General features: G+C 42.3%; 1 protein-coding gene across 9 annotated transcripts; it reads left to right on the top strand.

The window, feature by feature from the left end:
• Window positions 1-2,537: 2,537 nt before the first annotated feature.
• Window positions 2,538-11,671, top strand: LOC147463297 (protein FLX-like 2). Of its 9 annotated transcripts, none has more exons than XR_015185038.1 (6): window positions 2,538-2,694; window positions 3,656-4,213; window positions 4,304-4,443; window positions 4,520-4,602; window positions 4,680-4,852; window positions 11,365-11,671. XR_015185038.1 is itself a non-coding variant. In XM_086487921.1 (6 exons), exons 2-5 carry the CDS (start codon window positions 3,663-3,665, stop codon window positions 4,773-4,775), a joined length of 870 nt encoding a protein of 289 aa, XP_086344047.1. In that variant the 5' UTR covers window positions 2,538-2,694; window positions 3,656-3,662; the 3' UTR covers window positions 4,776-4,790; window positions 8,437-8,667. The 9 variants fall into 9 exon arrangements, 3 of the variants coding, with proteins under 3 accessions (XP_086344047.1, XP_086344033.1, XP_086344038.1); XR_015185035.1 differs by having other exon boundaries at window positions 4,680-4,845; XR_015185032.1 differs by lacking the exon at window positions 11,365-11,671 and adding an exon at window positions 8,437-8,667.
• Window positions 11,672-14,357: the final 2,686 nt, after the last annotated feature.

A 14,357-nucleotide genomic window follows, 5' to 3' on the forward strand; every position in this document is an offset into this window, starting at 1 on the left:
CTGCCTACTTCTACTTCACGTCTTTCTAATGTTGTGGCTGCCGCTGATGAATTTACTGCTGATTTCATGATATTTATGCAAGTGTGCATTCTGCCATTAAACACTCACAGGAACTTTACACTAAGCATGCTGACAAGCTCCACAAGACACATCAATTTAAGGAAGGTGATTATGTTATGCTTCACATTGAAAACTGAAGGATCAAAAGTGTTGATACTAATGTTTTTGTTAAACTTGCTCCTTGTTTTTACGATCCATTCAAAATTTGTGCTTTGATTAATGATGTCTCATTTCGTATAGACTTACCTTCATGTTGGCACATTCACAATGCATTCCACATTAGTCTTTTAAGACCTTTCAGAGGCCCCCTACCTACACATCACATTTATGAGGATCCACCACTTATGGACCAAAAAGAACAACTCATCCCTGCGCACAAATAATTGATCATGAGACCACCACCACACTCACTGGCATGGTTTATAACCTCTATCTTTTGAATTTCAAAGGCCACCCTAGAGAGGATGCCAAATAGATGCCTGAATTTTTTTTCACAACTTCCTAGACCTTCTCCACACTTTCCATCACTCGTAGTTCAATTGATTCTCTAATGAGAAACCGAGGACCCTGGTGGGAGGGATGTTACGAGATTGGGCACCCTCCTGTTGTATGTGGTTAACTGCAATTGGGATAGCTCGCTTAATGGTTAATTATGTGTTGTTATTTGATTTTACTAATAGTGAGTGCATGATGATTTGTAGATTGAAATTCTGGGAGTTGAGAAGGAAGCGCCGGCAAGTAATAATCCTCTTGGTCATTTTATCCTTGCACAATATTTTAGACTTTTTATTCAATAAGCCACTATGACTGCTATGAATAGCTCTAGTGAGAACTCACCCTTAGGGGACATACAATAAGTGATGTGCTCCACTCAAGTACAAAAGTGGACTAGTTGTAAAAGAGGGGCCTCCAATTTTGGCACCCATAACTCAAATAGTAAATTAAATACCAAACTCCACAAGAAGGGTGTCGTGGAGTTTGGGCTTAGGATTTTAGGCCTTTCTTGTGTAGATCCCCAAAATTTTCCTTTCCCTCTCTTTTATGCTATATCTTGTTATGCTGTGTACTCTCTAATTATGTTTGCATCTTCTCTTTCACTCTCTTACATTCTTACACTCTCCTATTATCAAGCTTGTTGTGTGTGTGTGTGTGTGTGTGTGTGTGTGTGTGTGTGTGTGTGTGTGTGTGTGTGTGCGTGTGTGCTTTCATAGTCTAGGTGTGTGTGTACTTGGAAAATTAAAAGAGACAGGGAGAGGTTGACAAGGAGGTGTGCAAGCAAGTTTGGAGATTGGAAGCCGCCGTTCTTCGCATCTCCCCTCCAACAAAAAGAGAAAAAATTGATGGCGTTCCTAATCATGTCAACGATTGCTTCATTTGTGCATGAATATAAAAGTTTTCTTTTTGAAAAAACAAATCCCTCTTATTTTTCATCAACCAAACTTTGTTGTAGGAAGTGGTATAGGTGTGGAGCTTGTCCAATCCTCGTGCATTTTTTTCCTTTTAATTTTAGCTTTTTTGGTGCGGATATATTTTCAAGTTTTTCTTTTATGCTACTTGCAGTGTATGGGATGCTAAAATAAGAATCACTTCCAATATAAAACACAGCAAGACGAAGCCTTTGTGAAGTTTTGTGTAGACGAATGACATGAAACTGGAAGTCTGGTACATACTCTCTCTCTCTCTCTCTGTGTTCTTCCCATCCAAGGGACATGTTGCATGCTGGATTGTGAGCCTGCTTATGATATAAGCTCTATAGGTCCACCTTTGGTTAAGTTAGTTAGACAATAAGGAACCTAGCAATTTTTGTAGAATGTTAAAAATCTCTCTCTACCTCTCCGTGCGTGTGTGTGTGTGCAACATCTGCGTTGTCGAGTGTGATTTCTATGATAGCCATGCCAAATCTTCAAGATCTCTATCTGCACTGTCCTAGTTAGCATCTGTGTGTGTGTGTGTGTGTGTGTGTGTGTGTGTGTGTGCAGGCAACGTTGTTGTCGCGACAAGTTCTTCATGGACTTGTTTGGTTTTTGGAAAACCAAAATATTTTCCATCATCAACTTTGCCATATGGAATTAATCTACAAGCTTTGGGGGAGTGTTTGATTTAGTTCTAACGCTCTAGACCCAAGAGTGTTGGATGAAAGGGTAGTCCTTTTGAGGACTTAGCCTCAGTACACACTGCCACCCTGTCTGCCCATCACATTTGCGCATGGGCGGGTATGTGTTACACATCACCCAGTTTTTAGCTTCAAAAAGTGATAGGAATTCCGTCCCCTAGCTTTAGCCTACTTGTTTGACGATGGGACCTAAATGAGATGTATGAAGTTCAACACCCGACCATGTTTGGGCAGACAAGTTCGGCTATTCATTCTTTTGGGCCTGTGCTGCCCGTTTTTTGCGGCCCATCATATCTCACCGTCTGTCTTCCATGCCCGCATGCCAAAGCATGGGTGAGCGGTGTGTAAGCAGCCTTAGTCTACAAGCTTTATTTGAGAGGCCAAAATTGTGGAAGGAATAAATGTGTGTGAAACCAAAGGACTCTTACCTTTAAGGGTATACAGCATTTTCCCGTTGCAAGCACGAGGCAAGGTTCATAGCCAAGCAGAAGACCAAGCGCATCCCGGTTCTTCCTCCCCAGGTAGGAACAAATGCTTTTCTTTGCTGTGTGAGTCAATACTGTCTATCTGAGAAAGAGAGAAATTAAAGTGAAGATGCGCAGTTTGCGAGAGTCGTAGGGTTTGATTTGTGTTGTGCTTACCAGAAAACTTGAATCTAGAGTTCCTTGGACATCGGAGCAGTAGAGTACGGGCGTTCAATCATATAGTGAGCGTGATGTGTCTCGTTATGGATCTCACGCACAGGGAGGAGCTGGTGCACTCTTCTAGCCACATGAACACCGTGATCATCCGTGCACATTCAGCTGTATTAAGCCCAAGCATGTGCTTAATCAAGACTTCATGCTTGCTAGAACTCGAATTTGAGAGTGCGAATTCTGTTTCTTGGAGTATGCATTTGTTTCATGGTAGCAAGAATTTACTTGGTAAGAGAAGACTTCAGAATTTTAAAAAGTGAAAGGAATATTGTCGGTCAAGATATTGGACGATTGGGAGTACATGAATGTAGTCGACTCTTCCTGTGGTACGGGCAAAGTTGAAGGGAGGGGACTCAAGGAAGTTTGCAGTTTTTGACAAGTTGAAAACTCTCAACCTGCATGTAAAAATCAATGGAACTGCTTGTCTATCAATGATGAGATACTATCATTTTCACAGACAAATCAGCTAAAGAGTTGTAGGGCGTAATTTTTTTCCCCCTGTTTCATGTCCTTGTGGTCAATACTAGGTGGACTCTGAATCAAGATAATGTAATGCACATAACTTCCTTTTAGACAAGTTTTGTTTCTCTTGTTCTTGTTTGGGCCTTTTCTTCTTACTATTAGAGTCCAAGTTTTTGTTGTTGTCTCTAACTCATCGTGGCTGTTATTTTGCTTATGAGCTCGCATGGATTCTTTATTATGATTCATTATTCATATGAAAGGGATTTTTTGGGAAAAACTGCTACACTGTTTCCCCAATGGGTGTTTTTAATGGATGCTCTTTCAGGAACATAATGGCTGGCAGAGGTCGTCTTCCTCCTCCCATGTTTCCAGCACGTGGGCCCATTGTTGGTGGGGGATTACGTGCCGGTCCTGGAGGGTTTGGTCCTGGGATACACCCTGGTTTGGACAGCATACCGCCTCAGCTCTTGGTGGAAGAAAAGCTTGCAACTCAGCATGCAGAGATACAGAGGCTTCTCACTGAGAACCAACGACTGGCTGCCACCCATGTTGCTCTCAGGCAGGAGTTGGCTTCTGCACAGCAGGAAGTGCAAAAGCTGCAGCAGGTTCTTGGTGGAGTTCAAGCGGAAAAGGATCAGCACTTTCGAGCACTTGCTGACAGAACTTCAAAAATGGAAGCTGAATTACGCGCTCTAGAGCCTCTGAAGGTAGAGCTGCAGAGAGCTCAGACTGAAGCTCAGAAGCTGGCTGGAAGCCGTCAGGAATTGAGCGGGCAAGTTCAGCAACTGACCCAAGAAATGCACCGGCTCCGCAGTGATGCTCAGCTACTTCCTTCTCTGAAATTGGAGATTGATGGTTTTCGTCAGGAGATTCAACGGGCCAGGTAACATTTCTGATACGTTTTGAGTTGTTGGTTGACTGGTTGTTGGAGCTCTTTGTTAAATGCATATTTGGTTGTATATCTGCTGCATAGGACTGCCTTTGAGTTCGAAAAGAAAGCAAACACAGAGCTACTTGAGCAGAGAACTGCCATGGAAAAGAACCTAGTTTCAATGGCCAGAGAAGTGGAGAAGCTGCGGGCGGAACTGACAAATTTTGAAAAGAAAACTAGGAGTAAGTCACCGTTTTTGAAGGGCACTACGGTGTGTTTTGAACACTCCATGGTATTAATTTGATTTAATGTCTATAGCTGGTGGTTATGGAGGAGCTTACGGTCCTGAGTCTGGCTATGGTTCTGTGCCTTCTTACGGAGAAGGATATGGCATGGGTCAGGTAATTGACTTGAGTGGGATTTCAGGTCTCTGTTCACCGTAGGTTACAATTTGATAGTCTTTGATACCTTCGTGCAGATTGGTGCTGGCGCTGATAATGGTGCACCTTTTGGTACTGGTGCCCCTCCTGCTTGGGGAGGTTATGAGATGCAAAGGGGAGGTGCCCGCCGCTGAACCTGGACGCTGAAGGTACTTTTGTGGGCCTTAAGTGAATGGATTCATGAATGAAGACATCAGAATGGAGGTGAGAGGTATATTGATTTGTTTGTCTTCTTTGTTGCAATTTTCAGCAGGTTGCAATGCTACTTATGCTGGATATTGTCTTGTTTGGACTCTAGTAAAGAATGTGATCTATTCAAGGCCTATGGGACACACTTTCGTAGAATTTTCAGCCGATATATGAGAAGGGTGTTATCTTTGGAAAGGGCGTAATCTTATACTTTCACCGTTGTAGAATCTAGTCTTGATATGTTATGTTTCATGCTTTTCTAAGGAGAGTGATGCTAGAGCAAGGACGTATTCCTTCATGCGATGTAAAAGGCCAATTCCTCGTATGCAAAGGGAACTCTTATTTGAATCCAATCCATCAAAGTTTCTCCCTTTGGGGGCAATGTTTTAGGAACCCTTGATCATTCCCTTAGTTTCAAGGTTTGCTTTATGCGTCCAAGTTCTTGGTCTCACACATACACATACACATGCACACACCATGTTTACACATACGTTGCACCCACCGTAGTTGAGAGCACTTTCCATATGCGTTACATGATATCGAGCCTGTTTTGCTCTTGTACCTTTTTTATTGCTGATCTTTAATCACATATAAGACATTGATATTTTCATACGTTGCACCCACCGTAGTTGAGAGCACTTTCCATATGCGGTACATGATATCGAGCCCGTTTTGCTCTTGTACCTTTTTTGCTGATCTCTAATCACATATAAGACATTGATATTTTCATCTGTTGTGTTTTGTGCGTGCATAGAGCGATTTTTTGTCCTTGTGCCAGTTCCTAAGTGTCTGTCTGAATTCTGTAGAGGCAGAGAGACATATGTGATACAAAAAATAGTTTTGTAGTCCATCCACCTCTGCTGGTTCTAAGTGTCGCTCTTAACTCTCTGCAGTCGAGAGCCTTTTGTTGGTTTCGCGTAGGCATTACTGAGGCAGCCCCATCAGCAAAGAAATTCTATTTTTGCTGATCTACTGTCATCACAGGTGCTGATGCCACTTTGCCTGCTGCATATCTGTTGCCACTAGCTTTGCAACCGGTCATCTCCTTTGCTATTGTTTTTCACAGAGGGACCTCTGTGGTGTGACCCAACTAAAATTGTGCTATTCTGGTGAGAGCATGGCTGCTTGCTTCCTAAATATCATCTGTCTGCCGCTCTTTGTCAAGTTGCTCTTGTTGTCACACCATTTTCTGCGACAGTAGCACCAAATGTACCGCTATTGAGCTGCTGTTGTGGCTTACACCACTTGCACTACACTGCTGCATCTATTAGTCTGCTTACACCACTTGTCCGCCGAGTAGTAACTTTGCATGGCCTTTTTGTTAATGCCTAGAGCAGTGGTGTTGGCGAGCAGCATCTTATCTGCAGTTGCACCATCTCTATGATAGCAAACCTCATCTTGGGCATCTACAGCATGGAAGTAACCGGCCATCATCATTTATATGATGTTTAAAGGAGAACCTTTGGGGTTCTCACCTTGGGTCGGTTGACTCACAAGGCCATTTTTTGTGACTATCTCAAAATTAAGGCGTTAGCCTTACTTGGTATAAGTTGCAGCTGACGTGGTGCTTGTGATTTCTTCACAAAAGCAACAATGACAATTCCTTAAACATCTTGTAGTATTTGCTCACAAAATCCCGACGATTGCAGTCATCAACCGGCAGCATCAATAGACACCACTGCCCTCGCTAGCTGAATCCTCTAATTTAGTGCCAGAAAAAACATTATACTGTGTTGAAACACATTGATTCTAAGCTGGAGTACATTGAGATATGGAATGTGCATTTGTTGAGTTATCAACATGTATAGAGGAAGGATTGATTGATAATTTGTTCCTGCAATAGTTATGGGAAACAGGCAAAATGAGAATTAAAAAAATAGAAGTTAATGGAAACAAAAACAATTGAAGGTTGGGGAGTTTCTGGTAAGTATAGGAAGGTAGGAAACAGACACTACAACCAGTTTTGGGAACAGGGAAATGTGAAAAACGTTGAGTTTCGTGTAACTATGGTTCATGCACATGCCTGAGAGGTAGTGAGTTTGATCTATCAGTTTTTGCCACTATTGTTTAGCTTGCTCCTCTGTCTCGGTTGCTGGCTGATGAGCACTCCTTTCCTATCATGGCTGTAATTCCGGTAATTTGGCCCTTCATTTTTATTAAAGAACAGAAATGGCAACGGAACTGGGAACAGACAGAGAAACAAAAAAGGTCTGAAGTTTCAGCGAGTTTCGGGTAGTATAAGAAGTGAGGGAAACGGGAACGGAAACCAGTTTTTGGGAATAGGGAAATGTGGCAAAAGTCAAGCTGGGGCAACTATGTTCTTGCACATCCTTCATAGGTTTTGAGTTTGATCTTTTAACATTGAATTAGATCTATCAGCATTTACCTTCTATTGTCAAGTATCTCCTTTGTCTTGGTTGCCCGTTGGTGCTCCTTTCCGAACATGGCCATAACTTCAGGAACTTGGTCCTCCATCTTTACCATTAGTGACTTGTACTCGGTCTCTTCGACCTACGCGGCTCTGGCCTTTACCTCATACAGCCCTGACTAAAGCCTTTTTATTTCCTCTTTGAAGGATTGGTTCAGCTTGCATTCATGCCTTGTTTTAGCTAACGATTTGGTGTAAAATAAAAGCTGTTCGGTCTTTGAAAGCTCCTCTTGGGCAATATTGGCCCTTTGGTTAGCCATAGTGCCTGCATCTTCAGGTCGTCAATTTAGTTGTTTTGCTGAATAAGCTATCACTTTTTTCTGTCATTTTGATCAAGTGTGTGACTTTGTTAAGATTTTATCCAGTCTCCTGTGTTCATTAGGCACGGTTGACCTCTCTCCAAGAAATTGAGGAATGCTTTCTCCTAGATTTTACTTCCGTTATATCATTATATGACAGGGAGATGGAGAGAAAATAGTTTTGTGTATATAGAGATAGATAAACTCAGTGGTTAATTCATGGAATGGGCTAGGTCTAGTATGCAGGGTAGTGGGGAACAATTAGAAGGGGTGAAAAGGATCCAAAGATTAGCGAGACGAAGAGCAGTGAATCAGTTCCTTGATTGGAGGTTTGCCTTTAGAGGAAACGAGTGGTGTGACTCGAGCTTGTTTGAAGACCTGATGATGCTCAATTTGGGCTATGGTGTCCTCCTAGGAAAGGGATTCCATTTCCTCCATAAGGGCTTTATTCTTCTTGCAGGTTAGGATTCTTATAAATAGTATTGGAAGGGTGGGCTTTGAGGATGGCGGACTGAATTTGATGTTGGCCACAAGTTTAGTACTAAGAGGAGTGTGGGCTTACAAAGTCCTCCATTGTAAGGCAATGGGGTTTCATATGAAGGCCTATGGGGAGCTTCCTGTCTTTCATGTAGAGAACTAAGTTGATACCTGGGTGGAGATAACTGCTGGTGCTGTTAATGGTGCACCTTTTGGTCTTGGTGCCTCTCTTCCTTGGGGAGGCTATGAAATGCAACAAGGAGGTGCCTGCTTGCTGTTAAACTTAGATTCAGAAAGTACTTTTGTCCGTCTTAAATGAACAGATGCCATGAATGAAGACATCAGCACGGAAGATAGATGTTGATGGAATTTGTCTTTTTTTGTGTGTGTTGTAATTTGCAGCAGGCTGCAATGCTGAGAATCTTACTTACATGGGATATTGTCATGTCTGGACTTGATTAATCCACTCAGGTTTATGGGACACTTTTTTATAGAATTTTCACAGATATCTTGTGCTGTTTGTAGAACCCAGTCTCGTGATATTTCAGAGTATCTTATGCTAAAGCAAGGCTATGCGCACATGCTATGTAAAAGGTCAATAAACATAAAGAGGAAGCTTTTATCCCGATGTAATTCCTGTGTGTCCCATTTAGCAATGCTCCAGGAACTTGCGACAACTGAAGTCTCAAGATTGGCTTTGATTTTCTTGAGCTAAATCTGACACATCCACGTACACACAGGCACAGTATGTTCACATGTAGATTCCATGCTTGTCACTCGGCATCAGAGCCTGCCTGGTTTGTTTCCATCATTGTCAAGTCTCTATAGCTTTTTGTATTGTTCACTCTAACAACATATTAGGTGCTTATGTTCATACCTAAGTCGTCTTATGTCAGAGATTTGCATGTTGTGTTGTTTCTTGTGTGTGGATAGTGTGAGTCCTATAGAAGGGAGAGAGAGAGAGATGTGATAAGATTTTTGGCCATTGTCCTTGCTACCTCAGAGAGTGAATCCATAACCTTCTTTGATCACAGTACTGTGTTGTGCAACAGCTCTTCCTTGCCGTCATGTAGTCCCTTTGCTTAGGAAGTTCCAATCTTAGCTTTCGACGTATCTACAGCTGAGGCCATTTTACCAGTTGCACTTTTTGGTATACTGTTGCAGCCATTTTGTCCTAGGCTCCACCAGCTTTGCAGTTGGTCATTGCCTTGTTGTTGCTGCTGATGGTGAGACCTCATGTTGGAGTGCAGCTGAATTCGCCACCATTCTGGAGAGCGCCGTTGCTTGCTCTCCTCTGTCGTCTCCTGTACGGCACTCGTTACCTTACTGCCACAGTCGTATTTGCTGCAATGGTAGTACCATCTGTTGCTTCAAAGCTGCTGCGGCCTTCACCACTTGTGTACGTGTTAGTCGCCTTCATCAGCTGAGCTACACCCCCCGTCGACATAGCAGCATCCTTCCGCCTCAGCCCAGCAACAACAGCCACCGAAGGCAACACAGCTCTGTAGGCCTTGTTGCTCCTGCCCATTGCCAACTGCGACAGTCTTAATGTCTAGGTGTTCTTGACTAGAAAGAACACTACCATTATAGGCAGACCTCATTAGTATTCATTATAAGTACAATCCTAGTGTTCACCTTGGGTTTGTTCACTCGTCAGGGCCAAATATTGTGGCTCTCAAAACTGAAAGGTGCAGCACCCATCTGATGATAGTTTCAGTGTTATCGGGGAGCGCCACCCCATGGGCTGGGAACGCCGGAACGGCATTCTTGGGGGGTTTCATGGTCTGGAACGGCCCGGAACGGCCAGACGTTCCGGACAGGCATCTGATACCAGAGTAGCCGGCCTCTCAAAACTGAAAGGTGCAGCACCCAGTTTCAGTGTTACCGGGGAATGCCACCCATGGGCCGGGAACGCCGGAACGGCATTCCGGGGGGGGTTTCATGGTCTCGAACGGCCCGGAACAGTCTGAAACGGCCAGACGTTCCGGACAGGCATCTGATACCGGAACGGCCCGCTTGGAACAGCTCGGAACAGCTGGGAATGGGCAGATTTTCAGATTTGGGTGTTTTACCTTGTGAGCCTTCCCCTAATTAAATGTCCCTCCCCCCACCCCTTACCTTCACAATGCCGACAAGCTTTCAAGGGCCAAAGCTCAAGCTCTACTCTCGAGTCTTGACTCTCAAGCTCTAGCCTCTTTCAAGCTTTCAAGTTTAGACTCTAGAGTCTACAAGGCTAAAAGCTCTCTCTCTCTCTCTCTCTCTCGCTCTCTCTCTCGCTCTCAAGCTCTCAAGTTTACATGACACACGTTTGCCATAGTAAGGTTGAATGGTCTTCAAATCAAGTTTTTTGTGAGGATACTACTACTATTCAATCACATAGAGCTTAAACTTGCATATTTGGGTGTTTTTATGCCTCCCGTTTTGCGGCGTTCCCATTCGGACCCCTAGGGATGCCGTTGCCGTTCCCGTTCTGCGTTCTTGGTAACTCTGGTGCACCTATTTACCCTATCATCAGCCTAAGCCCAGTACTAACAGTCATCAACGACAACACAATTTTTAAGGCCTTGTTGCGTATACCCAATTCCACTTCAAGGGTTCTAATGCCTAACTGTTTTTGATTAGCAAGAACATTCTCTCTTTGATAGACTGGCCTTTGAATTGTCGCTGTAGGATATTGAAAGTAGAATCTTAAGTGTATACCCTTGGTTGGTTCTCTTGTAAGGCCCAAATATTGTGATTTTGAAACCTGGAAGGTTCTACCCTCGTGTAGTATTAATCTGAAGTTCACATGGTGCATTTGGATATAAGATATAACTACACTAAATCTGCCCAGGGTGGAGCTAGTTTTGTCGCTTCAATGGTGATGGTCTCTTTACGTGATAAATTAAAAATTATCTATCAATGTACAAAGGCCTTGGGGGCCTTATATAGCCTGATTTGTATGCACACGAAGAAGTCACGCCACGAGCATTGGGCATTACTGCTCTCAATATCTGCGGCAAAGTTCTACATAAGAAAAGCTTCTAAGATGCGAAATTCGTTTGCTAAGAGCCAATCAAGGTGTGTTTGACAAGGAGCCACATCACTCTATATGATGTATACAGTTTTGCAAACTGGACAAAAAGCAGAGCATTATCTGTCAAGCTCTTCAAGGAGATTTTGTGAACTTAAGGCTACCAAAAGAGAATGCTAGTGCAATGCTCTTAAATAATGCTGATGCACTTGTATTCACACAAAACAACAGAGACATACGCACAAAGACAATACATCCTCACCAGGCCACCTTGACAAATATTATATTTACTAATTAAAAGTAGGTAAGTTTTGCAGAATCTAAAGAAGCTCAAGAACACATGGAGGAGCTTTTTGAAAGCTAGAAGTTATATTTGATGCTCGACTTTGCAACTAGCCTTTGGGATTGGTGATGTACCTATAGTTGGTTGGAGCAAGGGGAGTAGAAGTGCTGATTGTACCATAGTTGGATGTTGTTAGAATAACCATAAGCTCCCATTCAATTGCAATCAAAAGTTTTCTCCAATTGAGTGCAACTTTCTAAGAACTTGTTATCACACGACTGGTTGTCTTAAGGTTTGCTTTCTGAATTCAAATTCTCTGTGACTAACCTTCCCCCCCTCCTTCCCCCTTGGCGCAGCATTCGACCCTCTTTCACACACATGTAGACGTGTGTTCACATGGAGACACATGTACGCACACCTTTTTAGCTATATGTTGCATTCATAATGGTTGAGTACGACCTGTACACATCAAACTAGCATACAAGAAGGGCTTGAGAGAGAGAGAGAGGTTGAAAAGATTCTTTAAAGAATAAGTTGACCAAAGCCCGAGTTCATAATATTTCTTAAATTCATGATCTCAGGTAAGAGTTCACCTTGATAACTTCATGCCATAGTGGTAGCCTTACAGTTGGTTTGTTGTTTCTTGAATAACGTTTGAGAGAGAGAGAGAGGTGTGAAGGCAGGACCTCCTTCGCCTGAGAACTTGTCCCCGATAATTTCTTTCTACGTGCTCTCACTTAGATTCTTTCCTTCATTGCCTTGTTTGTTACCTCGTGTATTATTGGCATGCGTTTTTTTTCACAGCGTGTAGTGCTTGCTTTTGTTGTGACCTTGCTTGGTGCGTGTATTTTGCATGGTCGCCATTGTTGCGGTGTGGGTGGGTGAGTGTTGTGCATGCGTGCTTTTGATCTTCTCTTGTTTGTGTGTGTGTGTGTGTGTGTGTGAGAGAGAGAGAGAGAGAGAGAGAGAGAGAGAGAGAGAGAGAGAGGACATTTTCATGTCGCGGGAATAATCCCTATAGACCTCAAAGGTCTATCTGATGATTCTTGTGAACGATATATATAGATAGATAGATAGAGAGAGATGCCATGGTATGGGACGTCTTGTGTGCAATTGTGTGAGCCCTTTGTGCTACTTGATTGCTCTTCTTTGGCTGTGTGTAGTGGTGCATGTGTGGAATTCTTTTAGTATTTCCTTTGGGCAAACTCATGGCCTATGGACTTTTTGTGCCGAGCATCATCAAGGGTTTTGTGGTACGCCCGAAGGGTACAGCCTTGGTGATTGCCTTCTTGGCTTGGCTTAATTTAATTGTTTGGAGCATAACAGTGATTGGTGAATGAGATTGGAACCAACAGTAGAAAGTACGTGAGAATGGGAAGCATTGAGAATTTTAACATATTTAAGGTCTAGATTTTATTTCTGAAGTTAGGATGATGGAAGAAATATGACATCTCATGAGCAGAGCTAATCTTCCTTATAGCAATTGGTGATGCATTCTCATTGTTCACATCATTTGTTTTCGTTGTTCGCTGGATCACTCACATTCCTTGTATCATTTCATGTGAAGGTCTTAAAGCCAAAGGATAAAAAGTTAGGTTGCGAAGCCATTTGAGTAGTTAGTGGTTGGACTATGCATCGCTTCTTTTGTTCAATTTGTTTGGTATTCCATGGGTCCCTTTCGAGGGTTCAAGATCTAAGAATGCTTGAAATTTTTCGCTCTCGAGTTGCAATGTAAGGGTATGTCATTTCCCAATCAACAAACTATTATGACTTCTCTTTGCATAACTGGCAAAAAAGGGAGACTTGAAAGCCCAACCACTTGAGCTTGGCATTTTCCAATGGTGACTAGAACAATTACATAGGTACACGTAATGTCAAGTCTCACATTCTTGAATGAGTTCATAATGACATACCACTATCTTGTCATAGGAAATATGTTTAAAGTAGTCAAAGCTTCCTTTCACACAAACGAGGACGACCCCCTGTGATGGACCTCTATACACACTTCAATCTAATGACCCATAGGATCCAATTTAATGTCCTAGTTTGTAGCTCGATTTAAGTGGTGCCTTGTTTACAAAAGTCAAAACTTGGACGATGTAGGGTACATGATTAAACTTTGAAAACCCTCTTAAAAAATCACCCAATCATTGGAAGCTTGAAGAGACTCGTAGTGATGCCATCGCCTAATATATAGTGTTGGTCTTATCTACGCCGATAGAATTGAAGGCTTTGGACACAAAAGTCCAATCGGAAATGTTTGAATCATCAAAATTTATAAGTAATCACAGCTTAGTGCATGCAACCAAATCGATGTTGTGGTATTGGAGGAAACATAGCAGTAGTTGGTAGACTAAGCCATTACAGGAGCAAGGCATTATGCCAAAGTAAAAAAAAAAAAAAGCACACTCCACAATGAGGTAGAGGTGGAGAAACCTTGACATTTATAATTCTTTTTGAAAGAGCTATTGAGACATCCTTGGATGTTGTGTGTATGCTACATGTGTTATTTGATCCATTCTAACTCTAATCTTCACGATATGTTATATTTGTCAAATGTTTGTGCACACTTGCAGTCGATGCCCTTTTTTGCTTCGAGGCACTTACCTTGTATGGACGTGTATTTCAAGTTTGATTGCTTACTTGTATGAGAGCTTATATAAAAGGATTTTTCTTTGAGCTTGATAAGTTTTTTCCTTTTATCATTGTAGACCATAGCTTAGGTTTTGGTGGTTAAGTTTTTCTTTCTCCTTTTGTGTTTTTCTAGTACATCAACTACACAAAAGAGGCATTAAAAAAGCAGGGATGAATTTGATCTTCAATCATAAAACAACTTAGCTCGACATAGGTGGCGAATAGGCAATGGACCCTCATGGTAAGACAAGTTTTAAACATTGCTAAACTACTGGTTATTGAAGACTTCTCTCACTTGGTTGTCACTAATATTTTGCTCATTGTCAAGGTACATGGTTTTTGTCAAGTCATAATATACTTCACATATCATTATGAACAAGGCATGCTTATTGT

The sequence above is a fragment of the Adiantum capillus-veneris genome, chromosome 2 (genome assembly GCF_014529385.1).
Source record: "Adiantum capillus-veneris isolate H3 chromosome 2, ASM1452938v2, whole genome shotgun sequence".
Classification (NCBI taxonomy): Eukaryota; Viridiplantae; Streptophyta; class Polypodiopsida; order Polypodiales; family Pteridaceae; genus Adiantum; species Adiantum capillus-veneris.